At 37.4% G+C, this 18,203-nt stretch overlaps 1 protein-coding gene across 5 annotated transcripts in view; it reads left to right on the top strand.

The window, feature by feature from the left end:
* The window catches only part of KIF2A (kinesin family member 2A), a 57,684-nt gene that overhangs the window by 24,488 nt on the left and 14,993 nt on the right, over positions 1-18,203 (top strand). For 3 of the 5 annotated variants that reach the window (XM_063320148.1, XM_063320147.1, XM_063320150.1), the window contains exons 5-14: positions 259-381; positions 954-1,054; positions 3,388-3,483; positions 4,276-4,330; positions 7,598-7,760; positions 12,794-12,884; positions 13,029-13,092; positions 13,512-13,603; positions 13,845-13,987; positions 14,730-14,934. In XM_063320148.1, coding sequence (XP_063176218.1) covers positions 259-381; positions 954-1,054; positions 3,388-3,483; positions 4,276-4,330; positions 7,598-7,760; positions 12,794-12,884; positions 13,029-13,092; positions 13,512-13,603; positions 13,845-13,987; positions 14,730-14,934 — 1,133 coding nt within the window. The remainder of the gene's footprint in view (positions 1-258; positions 382-953; positions 1,055-3,387; positions 3,484-4,275; positions 4,331-7,597; positions 7,761-12,793; positions 12,885-13,028; positions 13,093-13,511; positions 13,604-13,844; positions 13,988-14,729; positions 14,935-18,203) is intronic. The other 2 variants (XM_063320151.1, XM_063320149.1) reach the window with 1 other exon arrangement.

The raw sequence follows: 18,203 nt of genomic DNA, 5'->3' as shown, positions 1-18,203 counted from the left end.
AGAGTATTTAAAAATGTGCACGTGCAGCGTTGGTACTTAATTATTATGCTGGGTATAATACAACACCAGGATAAAAAAGGCCGCATACCAAATGTCTTTATTAATAGATTTTCTACGTGTGTGGCTCCCCTTCACCCTCAGTAAATCGTTGTGTCTGGAAAGGGGCGCCATTTTATCTTGTGGTAGCAAAGCGTGTGGGAATGGGGTAGAGACGTCACTCTTCCATGTCCAGATGAGCTTTGTGCTTTTCCTTTGCAGTGGTTGGTTCTGCACGTGCGCGGCCTACTCAGCTTCCCGAGCAGTCTTCCTCCTCTCAACAGAATGGTAGTGTTTCAGATATATCTCCAGTTCAAGCTGCAAAAAAGGAATTTGGACCCCCTTGTATGTAAACCGTGTATCAAGGATTCATTCATTCTGGGCGTTACATGTACATTCTCTTGGATTATGTTGTTGTCCATAAACGACAAATGGTCTACGCGCGCAGTTGTCAGTGGGCTTCCTCGAGGGGCTTTTTCAGAGAGCTGCGGCTAAACAAATGTTCACTTTTGTCATAGTTGTGGTGGTATTTGGAATTTGTTTTTCCTTTTTTTTTTTTTTTTTCTTCAATCATGGTGATGTTGTTTGTTCTCTTCTGATTTGCCTGGGCTTTCTTTGAATTCAAACCCAAGAGATCACATGTATCTGTCCGAATATTTTTTTGAGGGTCATTGTCCTTATATTTTTGGTCGCATGATTATTGTCCCATTCCCATTACTTTTTTATAATGTTATAATTTATTTTTTGATTTTTAGAAAATAAATTGCCGTAATTATTCTATACTGATTTGCTCGAAAAGATAGTTAATTTAAATGCATTCTAATTACTGATAAATTAATATAGTTGAAATGTTACACTGTAAATACTAAATTCATCCAACACTGAAAATATTTTAAAATTCTATCATTTTCTTTAAGCACGTAGAAAATCTAATTGTGTGAAAGAGGTTGAAAAACTGCAAGAGAAACGTGAAAAAAGAAGGTTACAGCAGCAAGAACTTAGAGAAAAGAGAGCTCAGGTTAGTATTTTTAGCTCGGATGGATGGAAAACATATGTCAGCAAGAGAATAAGTTTGCAAAATCATTGTGCTTTTTTCAATCTTTAATAGTTTTTATTAACTGTAATACTCTTGAAATTAAATGTTTTCATCATGCATATATGTTTGATAAATATTTTGGTGCTTGGTTGCATTGCTCTCCGAACTATTACTTTCGACAGTTTTCCCCCTCTTTTTCTTCCTACAGAAATAATTGCTTACAAGTGCTTATCTTGCCATGTGTGCTTTAGAGATCAAGTACTGATGATAGCTCTTTCCTAAGGAAAATATATTGTTGAAAATAATCAAATCTTTAGCTCTTAGATAGGGCTGTTATTCTACAGGAGGTATTAAAACATTATGATAAATTGTTCTTTATGATCTTTAATGCTTTGTAGGAGATCTGTTCGATGCTCAAGTTTGAACAGTGACTTTTTTTTTTTTCTTCAAACCAGCCTATGCATTTATAATTTACCTTTGCATCATGCAAGTGGCTTGGCAGCAAGTTGTTGGAAACTTGCACGAAAGAAATGAAGTTGCTAATCCTGTGAGAAGAATCTCTTAATATTAAATGACTTTCTGTCACAGTGGTGTAAAAGCTTTAGCAAAACTAGTAGGGTAATCTTGTTGGCAGCCCTGTGCGTATGTGTTAGTCTCTAAAGAGATACTACCAGTCCACTACTGACAGGAGAAGTGCCACCACCAAGTAAATAATTCAGGCAATTTACTTTGTGGTTTAATGATGTTTCTAACTTGACCTAAAATCACCTATGTTGAATGCATGTTCTCTAATTTCCATCCATTTACACAAATGCAAAACACTAATACGTCTTTATGTGTGAGGAACAAATATTTTTTGGCTTTATGTATTAAAATACTTTGACGTGGTACTACACCTAAAATTTCCTTTTTGTCGGTCCTGTGAAGACTCCCTTTGCCTCTGAGTCTTAAACTTCTGTATGAGGAAGCTCTGTTTGTCTTGGTGACCTGTATGTACCTGTGCTTCGTGTGGCTTTGTTTATTCCGTTGTTGTGAAATGAAGCAATAATTAGCCAAGCACTGTCTTCTAGTGGCCAAGACTTTTAAGCAGGGTGTGAAGAGTATTAGGCCAACACTTTTTCCATAACAAGCAACGCTCCTTTCTGAATGTTAGAAGGAAAAGGAAACATTTCAGCAGGAAAGCATATTGTGGGGGCTTACTGTCAGCAGTTTTTGGTTCACTGTAGTCAGGGTGAACAACACCAAGGTACAGTCAACTCCTGATTACCAGCATGCAGTTTATCAGAGGTGAGGACTGTCTGTGTCCCAGGTGAAGAGACGTGATGAGCTGGCTCCCTTTCAGCTTGTTAACCCCAATGCAGTTGCTTTCTGAGAGCTCCTTCCACAACCAGCTGTGATCCAGAATTAGTTTGATATCATCTGGGGGGAACCACGCAAAACTTAATCAGGTCTGAGCACCAGCGCTGGCCATGTATGGCATCATCAGCATGTCCTCAAATGGTGTGAAAACTGACAGTCATGGGAAGAAATGACAGGATGTTTGATCGATTCTGCAGAGAAACAAGCTCAGCTGACAGCAGGCTCAGGCTTAGCAAGGCATGGAGGTGCTCCACGCATGGCCTCTTCTTTGTCCGTTTGCTCTGGTACTGATGGCTCCAGGTGTAGGGATGGATGGTCTTCTGAGCCTGGGTGTAGCCTACTGTGTATCCTTGGGATTGCTTCTGCTTTTTGGGGGGGAGTCTAGAAGCGTTAGAAGAGGTTCCAATGCATCCACGTAACTGTAGGTGTTAAAACTCAAGACCAGTAGTTGAATCAAGCTCCTTTAACCGGCTCAGATCCAGCAGGGTTGTGTTCGGAGCAGCTGGGCTGCCAGCACCATCCTCTGCGGTGTGTGTCGTACCTGTGCAATGGAGCGTGTCTGCGGCACCGCCTTGTCTCAGACTGGGAAGCATTGACTGTAATTGCTGTCTGCTGGTGTGTTGGGAGGTGTTTCTTTAGTATGAAGGTCCTCGCAAAGGTGGGAGTAATTTCTCTTTCTTGGGAGATGGTTAACGAGTCCTCAGTTGAAAAGTATTTTCTATTACATGCCAGGCAAAAACATTAAATAAGAAAGCATGTAATTGCTTTGCTTTATGATCAGTAAATTGGGTACGTCATACTGGAAAAAGGCATTAAACTCGCATTTGAGACATTTCTGGTGTTTTGGAGAAAAAAAAAAAAATTCCAGTTAATGAATAGAGAAGATACTGAAATTAGTCCACTTTGTGGGGGGGGAAAAAAAAGTACATTAGAAATTCCGTTGCTTTCTTCCTTAGGATGTTGATGCTACAAACCCAAATTATGAAATTATGTGTATGATAAGAGATTTCAGGGGAAGTTTGGATTATAGACCACTGACAACTGCAGATCCTGTAAGTACCCCAGCAACATGAAAATTTTTTATCCTATTCTATTTTTGTTATGTATGTTCAGTTTTTTCAATGTATACTTCTGTCTGTAAACATGAAAAAGTAAGTAGTTTAATATATATTAATGTTCATTATAACATGGGTTTATTTTTTCTGTAATTTGATGATATATGAATTAGTAGGTATGGAAATTTCTAGGTTACTAAATCATTGTTAATTGTTTTATGCTATTTAAATATCTTTTAACTATAAAATAGTATCAATACGTACTAAGTAGTCACTCAGCCTCTGTATTGTAAATTTTCCTGGGATGCTAGGGGATGTGCCTACAAAACCTTTAAACTCCTCTGAAAAATCCTGTTGAGTATAAAGATTAATATTTGATTTTGAAGGTGATGAGGGCCTTTACTTTGTGGAGAAGTCAGAGGAGCAGAATCCTTAAATGAAGAAGATTATCAGATCTCTGTGGAAATCAGATTGTGGCAATTTCTGTTGATAGCATATCTACACTGTTAGACCTGGATTTGCTTGTAATGTTCCGAGAGGTACCAGGTACCCTACATGATTATATCACTGTCCACAGGGAGCTTTGTTAATGTATGATTCTCCCTTTGGGGTTCTTGGCTGTTGTTCAGACACAAGGGGCTTTTTATGTGTTCAGATGACTCACTGTCTTGGAAATTTCTCTTCCTTTAAATGATAGGTTAATTAATTCCGTAATAGAAGTAAAATAAAGTAAACTGTGGTATAACTGGAATTGGAGTATAGCTCACGGACAGGTTGTTTCCTTTGCAGATTGATGAGCACAGGATATGTGTTTGTGTACGAAAGCGACCACTCAATAAAAAAGGTATGGCCATTGAAGATTTTTCTGAATTTCTTTCTCTGAAAAACTTCTTCTGATAGCAGTATTACTTATGTTAAAGAGATCTGGAAATACTGATCAAAGGTGAACTGTTACAGAAGACAATATGTGTGACAGACCCAGAAAATTCATAAACTTGTCATAACTTGGGTAAAGATGAAAAAAGTAGTTTGTCACCATTTTATGGATTGGGAGCTAAGGTGCAGAGAGGCGGCAGTTTTTTTCCAAGGTCATCTAGGATAAGTTTAGTTGAACTGGGAATTAATTTTACTGTAAATTCTTCAATAATCTTACAACGTGCTAGGATCACCATTCTTTTAAACTGTCCTTCAAGTGATCTCCTGAGCAGAGAGCTACCCAGTGAAAACCTTCATACGCATTTTTTGTACGTGTATTTTTATACTTCCAAATGGTCTTGAATCAGACATCGAGGGAGCAATTCAGGTGCCTAAACGCTGATGTTTTATGACATGTTAGGTGCCCAAACGTGTCCAAGACATCCTTGCAGGGCTAGTGGATTACAGACAAACTGGAGATTGGTATCCCCTGGAACTGCTGTTCAGGGCTGGGCAAGATACCCTGGGGCATATGAAATGCCACTAAAAAAATACTAGGTACTGGAAAGACTCCCAAGTGACTTTTTTTATGTGTTTAGTGTTACAACTTTTTTTCTCACTGCCTGTTCATCAGACTGGAGTCTGTATTACAGAAAAAAAAGTTCAGGTTTTGAACTCCAGTTAAATACCAATCTTTCATGAAGTTCTTTACTTTGAGCAGGAAATTAAGAACATAAATGCTTCTGGATTGCAGCCTGTCTGAATCCAGCTCTTAAGTCAGCTGACTTCCGTTTTGAAAGGTGTTTCTTTCCTTCACTTTCTATTGCATTTTGTTTATTTAAAGGACTCAAAAGAGCATTGATCTGACTCTGAAACAACATGAGATACATTTATTATTTTTGTACTGTCAGAACTACACATTAAGGATTATCTGGAGCATATCCAGAGAAAAATGGGAGAATTCTATGGGAAGGGAAAAACATATGTTGATACCAGTATAAAGTTAGGTTTTTTCTTATTTTTTTTCCCTACATGTTGCTGCTCCCCCTACTTCATTTTTTTCTTCATTTTTACCTTTACTGTTTTCTTGTTCCCTGCATTTTTTTCTCTTAGTGATCTGAAAAGGATGCATAATCTCAAAAATTGTTTAATTGAAACTATTTTGCATAACCTATTTAATAAAGGCATTCAACATACAAGTCTGGTAGCAGCTGAATTTCTGTTTCAGCAATGGAAGTTGTCTTTAATAAATATGACTTAAGAATCTGATGCATTTGGGGGAAATGTCACCTTCTACCTTTGCTGAAGGTGGACAGAGTGAAATTACAGTGAGTGAGTGCAATTTGTCATGGGGCATGAGTTGGGATTCAGTTGTAGGATATGATTTTGTGAAAGTTGCATATCTTAGGTATTAGTGGTTTGTAGCTGTAGAAAAATAGTTCAGAGGTGTTTGTAGGAATATGAGTGTCTAAGTAAAAGTGAGGTTGGCACTAAAGTTATTTTGCGTTTTTAAGAATAAGCTATAGTAAAAAGGTACCAATGAAATAATCTATGCAGGGGATGGGCCGTAGAGATAATCTAGTACTCACATGATACAATCTTCTGAAAACACACACCTCATAAGAAACAGTAATTCTCACGCCACATTTTAAAATGGAAGAGTATAAAGGAATCTGAGATACGAGTGCGTAACCCCCTGAAGAGAAAAAATAAAATTAGTTTGTTTTGTCAGTCTTGCAAACACAGAATTACCACCAAAATCTTTAGGTGTTCTCAGCACCAATTGATATGTGGATTGGCTTTGTACGAACTAGGTGTTCAGACTGACACTTTAAGATTTTATTTTAGTGACGTATATTTATAATTGAGAAATGTATGGTGGGTTTCAGAGACACTATTCCAAATTTTCATCAGCAAGGAATACAGGTTCTCAAAAAAAATACCTTGGAGCAGGTAAATGTCTTATTCCAAGCAATTGTTTAAGAAAAATCGTCTTTTTACTGCTTAAACTAAAAAGCTTTTGCTGCAAAGAATTGACCATCATACATCTCTTTTCATCACCATTCCTTATTTTTTTCTCTGTGATTTCTGCAGATAATTGCATTTTATTTTATTGCAGTGCAGTTGAAAAATGGATTATATAGTGACTTGAATGCATATTTCTGTTGGTCTATGTCATGCAATGGGAACCATTGTACTGTTTGATCAGTGTGTTAACTGATGAAAAGATTTCTATCTGATGGTATAAAGCCACACCAAATTCTTGAACTGCATGCCTCAAGAAATTTTACATAGAAATGCAAGTAGGTCACATTGGTGATCCGAACTGTACACACAAAGGATCTTTATTTTTGTGCATGTAATGGATCACTAGGTTCTTTGCTTTGCTGACTTGCATCTCGTACAACAATTAGCAGTAAATTGTAGTACTGTGTAGTAATTACAACCTGGGATCTCACTGTTGAAATCGCATCTAGATGGCTTTTGTTCATTCACAGTGATAGGAAGGATTATTAGCACTTACAGCTTTTTCTGCTGTAAGGTATTTTTTAGAGAGAATTTTTCTTTAGAGATATATTTAGAGTATATTTTAGGTTCCAGGAGGAATACACAAATCAAAATGTCTGTGTAGAATGAAAGCAATATTTTTGGGTTTGAAAGCTGTGAACATACACTGTAACATCAAGGATTTAGGGAAAATAAAAAGATAAAATTTTAAAATAAAGTATATTATTATAAGGATATGAATTTCTTTGCGTTTTTAAGTGTGACATTCCTAGCTCAGTGTCCAGTTTCTTCCATAGAGAAGTTATTTCTAAAAACTCAAAGGATACGGCAGTAATCTATAAAATAGTATAGAAGCCCTGAGGAAAAAGAACTCAAGTCTGTGGAAAGTGTTATTACAGAATCCATAACAGGCTACAATGACAGTGCTATAATTAATGATCTTAGTTTTTCTAATCAGTTTTGTACAACATCTCCAATTCTAGGAATTGGTAGGATAGGATGACTGGACTTCCAAGATGAAATCTCTTACTCAGCAGATTACTGTCTAGGCATCAGAAGCCCAAATCTATTGCAGTGCTGTTACTTGGAGGAGCTGTGTTATCTGAGATGTTATAAGAGTGTAAACAATGGAAAAAATATATAAAAAAAATATGTTGCTAGTTAAATATTTATTTCACTTATTTTATAGAAACTCTAATGAAAGACCTTGATGTAATAACAATTCCTAGTAAAGATGTTGTGATGGTACATGAACCAAAACAAAAGGTGGATTTAACAAGGTACCTAGAAAACCAAACTTTCCGTTTTGATTATGCCTTTGACGACACGGCTCCTAATGAAATGGTTTACAGGTATGTGTATATGCCTTTTTTTTTTTGGTGACTCTTTTTTCTCGTGTGCCTCCCATGTCAGTAACTGTGGGCGTACCTTGGTCATGGACTTTACTCCTATTCTCTGTGTTACCAGACGTGTATATTGCTACCTCCATTCTTTTGCCTGTTTACTTTTATTTTAACTCTTTATCCTGAATTCTTCATCTGAAATGTCGTCTCCACCTCCATTGACATCAGTCCTGCCCTCAGTCCTCCTCCAAGCCCAGCTGGTTTCCAGGCTCTCGCGTGGATTGCCTGCCTCCTCAGCTACTGAGTATTTGAACAACTTCATGAGCTCTCAGTTTGCCTCAGGGTTACTGTCTTATTAATAGTGTGCGTGCCACACCTGAGGAACCTGAGTGATGGCTTTTGGTCTTCAGGAAACTTGGAAGAAGAGGACAGCCCCAGCCCCAAAGAGCTTGCAGTTTCAATATAAGATAATCCAGAGATGGAAACAAATCAGGAGAGGGTGGAGAAAGTGTACCAAAAAAGCAAAAGAAGTTATATCGTTGTGTTGCTGAGATACCTGAGCTGGCTTGGCTGCTGGAAGCAGTCTGGCTGATGTAACACAGAGGTGCATGGAGCTAAGTTTTCTTGCTCAAAATGCCAAATCTTTCTGGTTTAAAAACAACAAACCCAAAACCAGCAACAGACACATGGCCACTTTCAGACCCAAGTTATTTGAATCTTCATTTTCTCCTTTATTCTTCTGTTTCACTCCCACAGCTGGTACAGAATAACTCACACAGCACTTTTTAAAACGCATTTAGAAGTAGCCGTTTACCTTGCACAAGTCACTAAACGGAGGAGATACAGTAGCAGGCAAGCTTAGACACCACAATAGGTAATAATCTTGGTATGCGGTCTAAATGCTTTGAAGCTTTTTGCAGGTAATATTGGTATTAGAAAGGAATTTGATGAAGATAATTTTCCTTATGCTTGGAAAATTATTCCCATAGCCTTAAGGAGTAGTGACAGAGAAATATTTTAATTCTTGTTTTTTAATGCGACAACTGGGAAGTGAAAGTTAGCATCGTATCCTGATTGATGTTGGATGCTAACATCCTGTCAGTGGATAGCAGAAAATTCACCATAAAAGAATTATTAAAAAAAAAAAGGAAAAAATGAAAAATTCTGTTTTATGTTTGATATAATTAGGAGGAGAAGGGTGGCAAAAGGAAAATCTATGTAGTCTGTTAGTTTACACTAACAAAGGACTTCTAAAGAGCAGACCTGTGCCCCTGGAGATGTCTGTCTCTAAAAGTTGTTTACTGGTAGCATCTTTCCCTTCTCAGTGCTGAAGACCTGCAGGAGAGTGTTGCGTGAAACGGGGCCAAGCGGTTTTGGCAGATGATAAACCCCCTTGCGTTCTAACACTCCTCACCGAGGTGGGAGGCTAGGTGCGGCTAGGTTTAAATTCTGAGTGATGCCCAATTCAGCACTATCAGTCCAATCGCGTTTAATGTGTATTAAACTATTACGATTTGGATACACTAATAGTGGACTGCACCTTCAGTCTAGTCGTGCTCCTGAACTAGCATGGCCTCTCTCAAGTTTTGGTCGCGTTCAGTGAGAAAGTGAAACGGCTAGCTACTTAAACAGTGCAGTTTATTTAAACAACAGATATACAGGTTCTTTAGGATTGCCGGTGATAAATACACTGTCTGCAAAGCACGTGCAAATAAAGATATTGCTAAGTATACAAACGCGCGACAAAATTATAAACGATACAGCCTGGCTATAAATGTAGGGTAGAGATTCTCTAGAGAAATTTCTAAGTCCCCGAGAAAGCGCTCGGTGTAATCGAAGTCTTACCCAAAGGCGTCCCTATGGGGGGGAAGAGAGGCTCAGCCCGTCGACTGATCCGGGAAATCAGCGGTGGAATTCTTCGCGATGGTGTCTTCCCTGACATCCCCTCTCTCTTGGGCTATTTTATATTATTTTTTTATCTTCAAAGTGGAGTTTGAGTGACTTTAGTCATATGTACTTTTATTATGATTAATGTATTCAAGGAGGAGTGTTCACACCTCGGCAGCGGATAGCCTCCGGGATGGAGGTGTGTTTTGGTACATTGTGGTGAGCAAAGTTTGCACAACAGGACAGCATTTCATCAACATTCAATGAAATGTTGGCTCGGGTAGCGTGTAGGCCGCTTATCAGTTCCGTAGTACCATCTCGTCCCCATATCTGCTGTTCGTCACAAGGGAAGGCCACGGAACAAGCGTGTTCCGTTCCATCCCTCGTGTAGTTTCTCAAACAACCTTGTACAGGGAATCACAGATGCTGCATTCTTCGTGTGCTAGCTGCGGCTGTATTCTACCTCAGAAGCCTCTTGATTTTATGACTTTCCTTAGTGTGTGAACAATGCTGTATTTTTGTATTCTTGGCCAATTTAGTAATTATTCCACAGAGAGTGATCCATCTGGTGATGTGTGCCTCCTGCAACAGTTCTCCTCCTGCTTAACAATCAGTTCTTCTGATCTCCCTCCTTCCTGTTGTTTATCTTTGTGAGCAGAGTGTTTAACTGTGAGGGGTGGCTTTTGGCATACGCTTGTAGTTTTGTAGTGAGTTTTCTCCAGCCAATTTTTATTAGTTACGTAATACATTAATGGTAATGTGGGAAAGTATCGAAAGATAGAATTGCAGAATCAAAGAATTGACTAGGTTGGAAGGAACCTTTAAGATCCGAGTCGAACCATCACGCTAACTCTGACAAAAACCATCACTACATCGTGTCCCACAGCACCACGTCTACAAGTCTTTTAAATACCTCCAGGGATGACGATTCCACCACTTCCCTGGGCAGGCTCTTCCAATGCTTGACAACCCTTTGTAAAAATTTTTCCTAATATCCAATCTAAACCTCCCCTGGCGCAACTTGAGGCCGTTTCCTCTTGGCCTATCACTTGGTACTTGAGAGAAGAGACCGACCCCCCCACCTCTCTACAACCTCCTTTCAGGTAGTTGTAGAGAGCGATAAGGTCTCCCGTCAGCCTCCTTTTCTCCAGGCTAAACAACCCCAGCTCCCTCAGCTGCTCCTCACAAGACTTGTTCTCCAGACCTCTCACCAGCTTCATTCCCCTTCTCTGGACCCGCTCCAGCACCTCAATGTCTTTCTTGTAGTGAGGGGCCCAAACCTGGACACAGTATTCGAGGTGGGACCTCGCCAGTGCCAAGTACAGGAGGAAAAGATGCTTGTATTCATACTGAAATAGTAAATCTCTAGTCTGTGTAGCAGTACAGGCTTTTTCCTTTTCTCTCATGTGACACAATAATGATATTACTTGAAGGGCAATCTCCTTCAAGGCCTCCTGAAATAGCAGAAGTAAGAGCAAGACAGGCATCATCATCTGTTCTGACCAGAACTTCAGGGTCACAGTGGGGAGAAAAAATGTGTGGCAAGTTACTCCAGTTTTGTCCAGTATGCTAAAATTACTCACTGTATTCCTATACTGAAAAATGTTCTTCAGTTTGAGGGAGAAAAGTACTAATCTTTTAAAATTATTATTATTTTGCTTAAGCTGTATTTTAAGTATTTTTGAATCTATGAGCCAACACACTGAGTTGCAAGTTTTCATTAATATTAAAAAACATGCACTAGTTCGAGTGGGTATGCCTTTTGAGTTTTAAAGGAGAACTAGAGTTTACATTTCTGAAAGATTAAGATTGCAAATAAAGTTTCTAGTAGAAGTAAAGTTGTAATGTTTTGGCATGGTACCATTTGGAGTTGTATAACGCTTTATGAAAACTTTTCTAGATATGTTTGTATTTTGTCTTAATTTAAAAGAGATATAATTATGTCCCTTTTTTATAAATCAGCAAAATAAATAATTTCAAATTCAGAAATAATGGAGTGTGCTACTTAGGTGGATGGGCTTTGTGAAATTTTGTATTTCATATAAAAAAACCAAACATCAAAACATGGGAATATCCTCTTGAGGGCAAAGAAAGTGTATGTTTAGAGGAAGCAAAAAAGGAAGACTAAAGCTTGTCAGGAATCATCTGGTATTTTTTGGATGAAAATTAATGATTCAGTTAAGCTTAGATTTTTGCATAACCCTCGGTCGCTGAGTGGCTGGGTCTTGCCCGTAGTGTTTTTGTAAGTGATCTTGTGTTTGTTCCAAAGTGGGATGAAAGAAGATTGTAACACCTCCATGTTTCTGTAAAAAATTGTTCCTGTTTCTGTCACCTAAAGGTACTTTATGTGTAAACACCTGGAAAAAGTTTAGAAGGAAAGACTTTTGCAGAGAGACTCTTACCGCCCTCCATTAATTTACCCTTTGCTTTTGGAGTTTTTCATGAAATAATGGTGATAAGCAGCCAAAGTAGGAACAATAACTCTATGTTTTTGTGAAGTAAAAATTAATTCTCTAAAACAGAAAAACGATACTTTGAATAATATTTTTTGACACATCAAAAAATACTTCAGGGATAACTAGATTTTTCCATTCTGAGGAACTTGGGTATCCATTTTCTTGGACCTTTTCTCAGCGCATGTAAGTTCTCAAAATACTAAGATGTGCAATGTTGTTGTGGCCACTTGTCTTCTAAATTTAATCTTCGAAGCTGACTTGGGGAGAAAAAAAAAGCCCAACCCAAAATATACCAGAATTTTAATATTGGCAAAATCTAAGTATTTATCCGTTCCGCTGTTCAACTTCGATGCCTTCTAATTCTGTCTTCTTTATGGAGCTCCACACTCCATGTAGTATGCTGTGCTGTGTTGCATCATTAAAGCAAGGAATTCTTTTTTTCTTAGGCTTTAAAGGAGGATAATATTGTAAAATCAATGGGAGAGACCTTGTAACTTTTATTTGATTGCTTAGGATATTTTTAACGCTTTGGAGCTGGTAGTCTCTTTAGTTCAGGAATTAATGTAGAGATGTCCTTTGGCCTCTTAAAGTACAGGACCAGTTTCGTTGCTTCTGGCTTTAAAATTTATAGCATCCTTGTGGTAGTAGCATCTTAAAGTAATTCAATTTCTAAAGTACTGCTGGTTTTTTGCATTTAAGGTTTACAGCTCGACCATTGGTGGAGACCATATTTGAAAGGGGAATGGCCACATGTTTTGCATATGGGCAAACAGGCAGTGGAAAAACCCATGTAAGTATTTCTTCTACATGTCAGCAATACGCTTCTTTTTATGTATGATACACTTTTAATAAGTAACATGTAAGTAAGTTACAGCTCCGTGATTTTTATAGTGTATTTTAGATTGATTATTTTTTTTTTTTTTTTTAAACTTAGACTATGGGTGGTGACTTTTCAGGAAAGAACCAGGATTGTTCTAAAGGAATATATGCACTTGCAGGTGAGACTTAATTGGTCTGTTGGCTTTTTTCAGATTAGTTGAGATAAATTTTCTACTTCCTGTCATACAAAACATTAGGGTCTACATATTTTACATTACAGTGGAGCTTTGGTAACATCAAAAGTAGTTCTTAAATATGTAGTCTTTACACAGTAAAGTAAATGTGTGTATAGATTACTTCAAAAAATGTAAGAAATATAATGGATGATTAGTTAAGTTTATACTTTTGGGGTCTTCTGCATCTTCCAATGTAATGTTGCAGTTTAAACTGCAATGTTTTAGACTTGGTTGACTGACCTTTTCTGTTATACTTGCAAGATACGAGAGAAGCTGTAAAATAGACTGTTACACTTTAATGACTCTTCGCTAAATGAAAATACATAACAAGATTTCTTTTTATTCTGGAAATGTATTCACAGCTCGAGATGTCTTTTTAATGCTAAAGAAACCAAACTATAAGAAGTTAGAACTTCAAGTATATGCAACATTTTTTGAGATCTACAGTGGTAAGGTAAGTACCTGATCTTTCTCTGAGGAAGGTGGCATTTCTCTTTCACAAACAAGATTTTGAGCTTGTCACATAAAAGATTTTTTTCCTCTTTGTACTAAAAGCTTGATTTAAAATAATTCTTTACCCTTCCCTTCCAATCATGTTTTTCCGTGGAATGCTTTGCATATTTTGATACGGGATTTGAAATAAAAGTGTTTTTTAAAGGTCCTCTTTAACTGTTCTGTTTCCCCCCCTCCCTAAGGTTTTTGACTTGTTGAACAGGAAGACAAAGTTAAGAGTGTTAGAAGATGGTAAACAGCAAGTCCAAGTGGTGGGATTACAGGAACGGGAAGTCAAATGTGTTGAAGATGTTCTTAAGCTTATTGAAATAGGCAACAGCTGCAGGTATCTCCCATAGGTTACACCAGTTTTTCATTATACATTAAAGAATCAGAACAAGATTTCTTGGGGGTCCCTTTATAGCGATGGCTTTTCAATATGCAGTGGATTTTTTGATGATGTTGGCTGCAAATGAGGAATCTGCCTGCCTTTTAAATAAACATGTTTAGAGTTTCTCTGTCTCCTAGAGAGAAGTAACTGATTTTTCTACAGGAGGTGAACCGCATGCCTTATGTAAGCAGCTTACTGACTTAAATTCACATCACTTATAATCTGGAACACTGCCAGATTCTTCATCTCTGAAAGGCCTTGATACATAGTGACAGAAGTTAAGCATAAAATTTTTATTTTTTTTTTAAGAATCCAGCTTCATTGTTTTTAAAATTAGCCTTGTGCGTAGACTGCTGCCTGATCAGATAAAAAAAGCCATCAGTATTTTACAAGTAAGCTCTGTGATAATCCGAAATCTTTGAAGATCTAATTATTCTTACTTTCAAAAGAGAGGTAAAATGTTACTAATCTTCCATTTCTTTTTGAAGACATGGAAAAAGAAGTATAATTGTACTATGTACATCTAGTTGTTAGGGTTGTATCTCTAGTGTCCTCAAGAACATTAGACATGCTGTCAACATATGTAAGAAAATACAGGACTGACCTGAAAAAACTAACGTTCTGAGGTTAGTGTGTTTTAACATGTATGGTCCTTCGCCTATTCATATGTCCTTCCCTTCTCTCCTTTTGTTTAAAGGACATCTGGCCAGACATCTGCAAATGCACATTCATCTCGAAGCCATGCAGTGTTTCAGATTATTCTCAGAAGGAAAGGGAAATTGCATGGTAAATTTTCTCTGATTGATTTGGCTGGCAATGAAAGAGGAGCAGATACTTCCAGTGCAGATAGGCAGACGCGACTGGAAGGTGCGGAAATTAACAAGAGCCTTTTAGCACTCAAGGTAACTGAAATGTTTCCATTGCCTTTGAGTAGGTGGAAGCCTTCTACATATAATAGCAATGACTGTTGAAATGGCTGTGTTTGCAGGCTTTGCTTGTCTACATTGTCTACTGATGTGACAGGTAAAATAATGTATTGATTTTTCCTCTAAATGCCTGAAGGAACACTTGGTAATTACCAAGTAGAAACATAGCAGAACATTGTGCTATCAACTTGCATGTAGTTTTTTTAAAAAAAAAAAACACCCAGAACCTCAACAGAAAGTCCCCCGTGGTTGAATTTGAAGACTTTTCTGATAAATATCTAAAATGGGAGGACAGGTGACTGACTTCGGTGCTCAAGGTCTGAAATGCTAACTGGAAATATTCTTACTGATGCCAGTATTTGTTTCTTTTTAATAAAAAATAAAGTTATAGCATATTTATTTACTGCTGTTAATGCATTCACTAAAGCAACACAATAGCATCATATCCAGAAAGAACTAACAAATAGATTAAATTAACCCTTGAAAGTTGGAATCCATTTTTGACTACTCTTCTTCATAGCAAATTGTCTGATAGAGTCACTTCACTGTTGTTCATACATTCATGCAGGACACATCAAGAGAGGTAAGAAAGGTTATTTAAATATTCATGTGCCTTTTTTTGTTTGTTTGTTTTATAGTACTCAGAAGAGGTTCAGTCTAAATAGGGAAAGTAATTTTTTGGTCTCAACTAGGGAAACAGTAGTTTGGAATGTCTCAGGACTTAACCTCTGTTGTTAGTTTTTCTTAGGTTTACTACTGTCAGCACCAGCACTGTGGGTTTATGTGAAGAATCTGAACCCCAAAATCACTGTGCTTACTTCTTTATCCCCAGTATAAGCTCGAGCGATGACTTGTATCTGACTCTAAGCAGATCTCACAAAACACCACAAAATTGTAATGTATAATGTGTCATTACAAAATTGTAGGACATGTTGAAAAATTGGAAGCAGCAGTTCCAAAACTGTGGCCTCTTTTGATTTAGCATCAAAGTGAATAATGCAAGAAACGCTGTGTTGACATTATTACTTGTTTCCAAATATAATGGAATAACGCTGGTTTGGGTTTGAGTTTTTAGTGTTTTTTTTTTTTTCAGTTTACTTGTTGTTTTTGTACTCCCTGGTGCCTTCAGTGCAACACCCAAACTACATACTTAGTTCATTTTCATACAACTTGCCTTTTTAATTATAGTGAAAAGTTCTGCTGCTGCCATGCTAATGGTTGGATCTAAATTATATGGGCAAAGGGAAATAAAAACAAGTGGAGGTCTTACAGAGGTCTAAACAGCGGTACAAGCAGATAAGTTTCTCAATGATATGTTAGTTTTCCATTTTCCATCTGTCCCCAAAAATATTACATAGCTTTTTCCATGTGTATTCAAGAGCCTTAAAGTTATTGTCAAGTTCAAATGAAGCTGGTATGTTGTGAGGAGTGGTCTTTGGTGCTAATCCAAGATTTGCTGTTTGCATCTGGATATCAGTCCTGTCTTAACCTGTTCAGATTTTTGGTACAGGAAGTTATTTCCGTAATGTCTTGACACGGAAATAGTGTTGTCGTTCTGTTACCTGGTTTTCTGAGCTGTGATGAAAAGCAAAAGTAGTTAAAAACTCCATTAATTTAGAAGCTGGCAGTGTCTTCCTCTAATCCTTTTACTAGTAAGGAGGTAATCCAGTTCCATTTTTTCGAGTAAGCAAACTAAAAATCATTATAGTAAATTAGAATATCTTAATTAAACTTGTTGGTTGCCATATCAGTAATTCAACATACACATTTGTTACAGTTTTTAGTTTGTAATGTCAGTCGTTGAAAATCTTGTTGCCCCTCTTCCTGTCTGATCTACTTTTCTCCTTTTGTAAGTATAGTAGTAATGTACAAATTCAAAAAAATTCAAGGGATGCACTGCCTTGCTCACCTATGAGTATTGAGTCCTTTCTAGCATTTGCATGTGAAACTCACGTTCAACAAGCTTCAGTCTTTCTGTTTATCTGAGCTGTGTCCGTTCTATAAAATTCAGCTGGTGAATTTTTAAAATACTCACTTCAGTTGGAGCCAACTTGCCCTTGTTTGTTCTATTCTGTATCATGGCAGTTTTATTCTGAGTCCATTTTTAGTTCCGTGTTACGCTGTTTCACAGTTGCAATGATTTCTTGGATTACCATCCCACAGTTCGTAGCCTGGTTTTTGGAAGAAGCTGTTTCTAGGAGATTTCAAAATGCCACAAGGATATGGCTGCAGCTGGCAGATTAGCTGAACTACTGTAGAACTACTCATGTAACACAAAAGCCATTCCATTTGTTAGTGCTGCTAAAAGCAAAGCGCTAATTTGAAAAGCTTTTGAAGTATGGTTGTTTGAAGAAGTTCTGTGTGTAGAGGTGTTAGAACTGTACCAAGGAAGCCATGCGTCTCAAGAGGTGCCTGTACACAAAGTATTAAGGCAAAGGCAGAAACTGGAATTAATGATCAAAATATGACGGCGATGACAACACTGCCACAGAAATTTAAATTTGGACTTTCTCTGCATAAGAAGTAATTTGTTAGCTGATGTTAGATCTCTGAGTGGGCAGAAGTGATGTTTAGATTAGTGCAGCCTTGGTTTGCACTGTTGTACTTAGTTGCTGCTATAACTTCTATAGTAATTTCATAATATTTACATCTGTACAGTATTTCTTACTGGAATTCTCCAACCAATTGCAAATATTAGTTTAGCCCCATGCCCTTGTGAGTGAAAGAGGAGACCTTATCCCTGTTTTTTCACATGAAGAATATTTTAAAATAGGGAATTACTTACTAGGTTTCCGACCTGTTGCAGCTTTCACAGTAAGAGACAGAATCAAAGCTGCTGCTTTTAACTGGTAGAGTTAACACGTGTCCCTGCCCACGCTGCTTCTGCTGGCAGACATTGTAGATCATTCAGGCTTTTGCAGCTGAAAATCAGTAATAATAATTAGTCTGGACATCTAACATCAACATTGATTTTTTTGTTTTTTTGTTTTGTTGTTGGATGCAACAGATGCAAACATTTTGGATGATATTCAGGAAGTTTTTAGGCACCTAAGTCCTTTTTAAGTTCCTGCCTCTCTACGGAGTTTAATGAGAGGTAAAAGCCTAACACTTCTTGAATCCAAGCTTTAATGATAAATCTTAATGATATTTTAGAGGACAGCAACCTAACTAAGGCACATATTTTCTGATTTTGAATTGCATTTGTATTATATTTATTCAACCCATGTTAAAGAAAAATAAATAAA

This window comes from Chroicocephalus ridibundus, chromosome Z (assembly GCF_963924245.1).
Source record: "Chroicocephalus ridibundus chromosome Z, bChrRid1.1, whole genome shotgun sequence".
Lineage (NCBI taxonomy): Eukaryota > Metazoa > Chordata > Aves > Charadriiformes > Laridae > Chroicocephalus > Chroicocephalus ridibundus.
The sequence above is the reverse complement of the archived record's forward strand: the minus strand, read 5'-3'. Positions and strand labels throughout refer to the sequence as shown.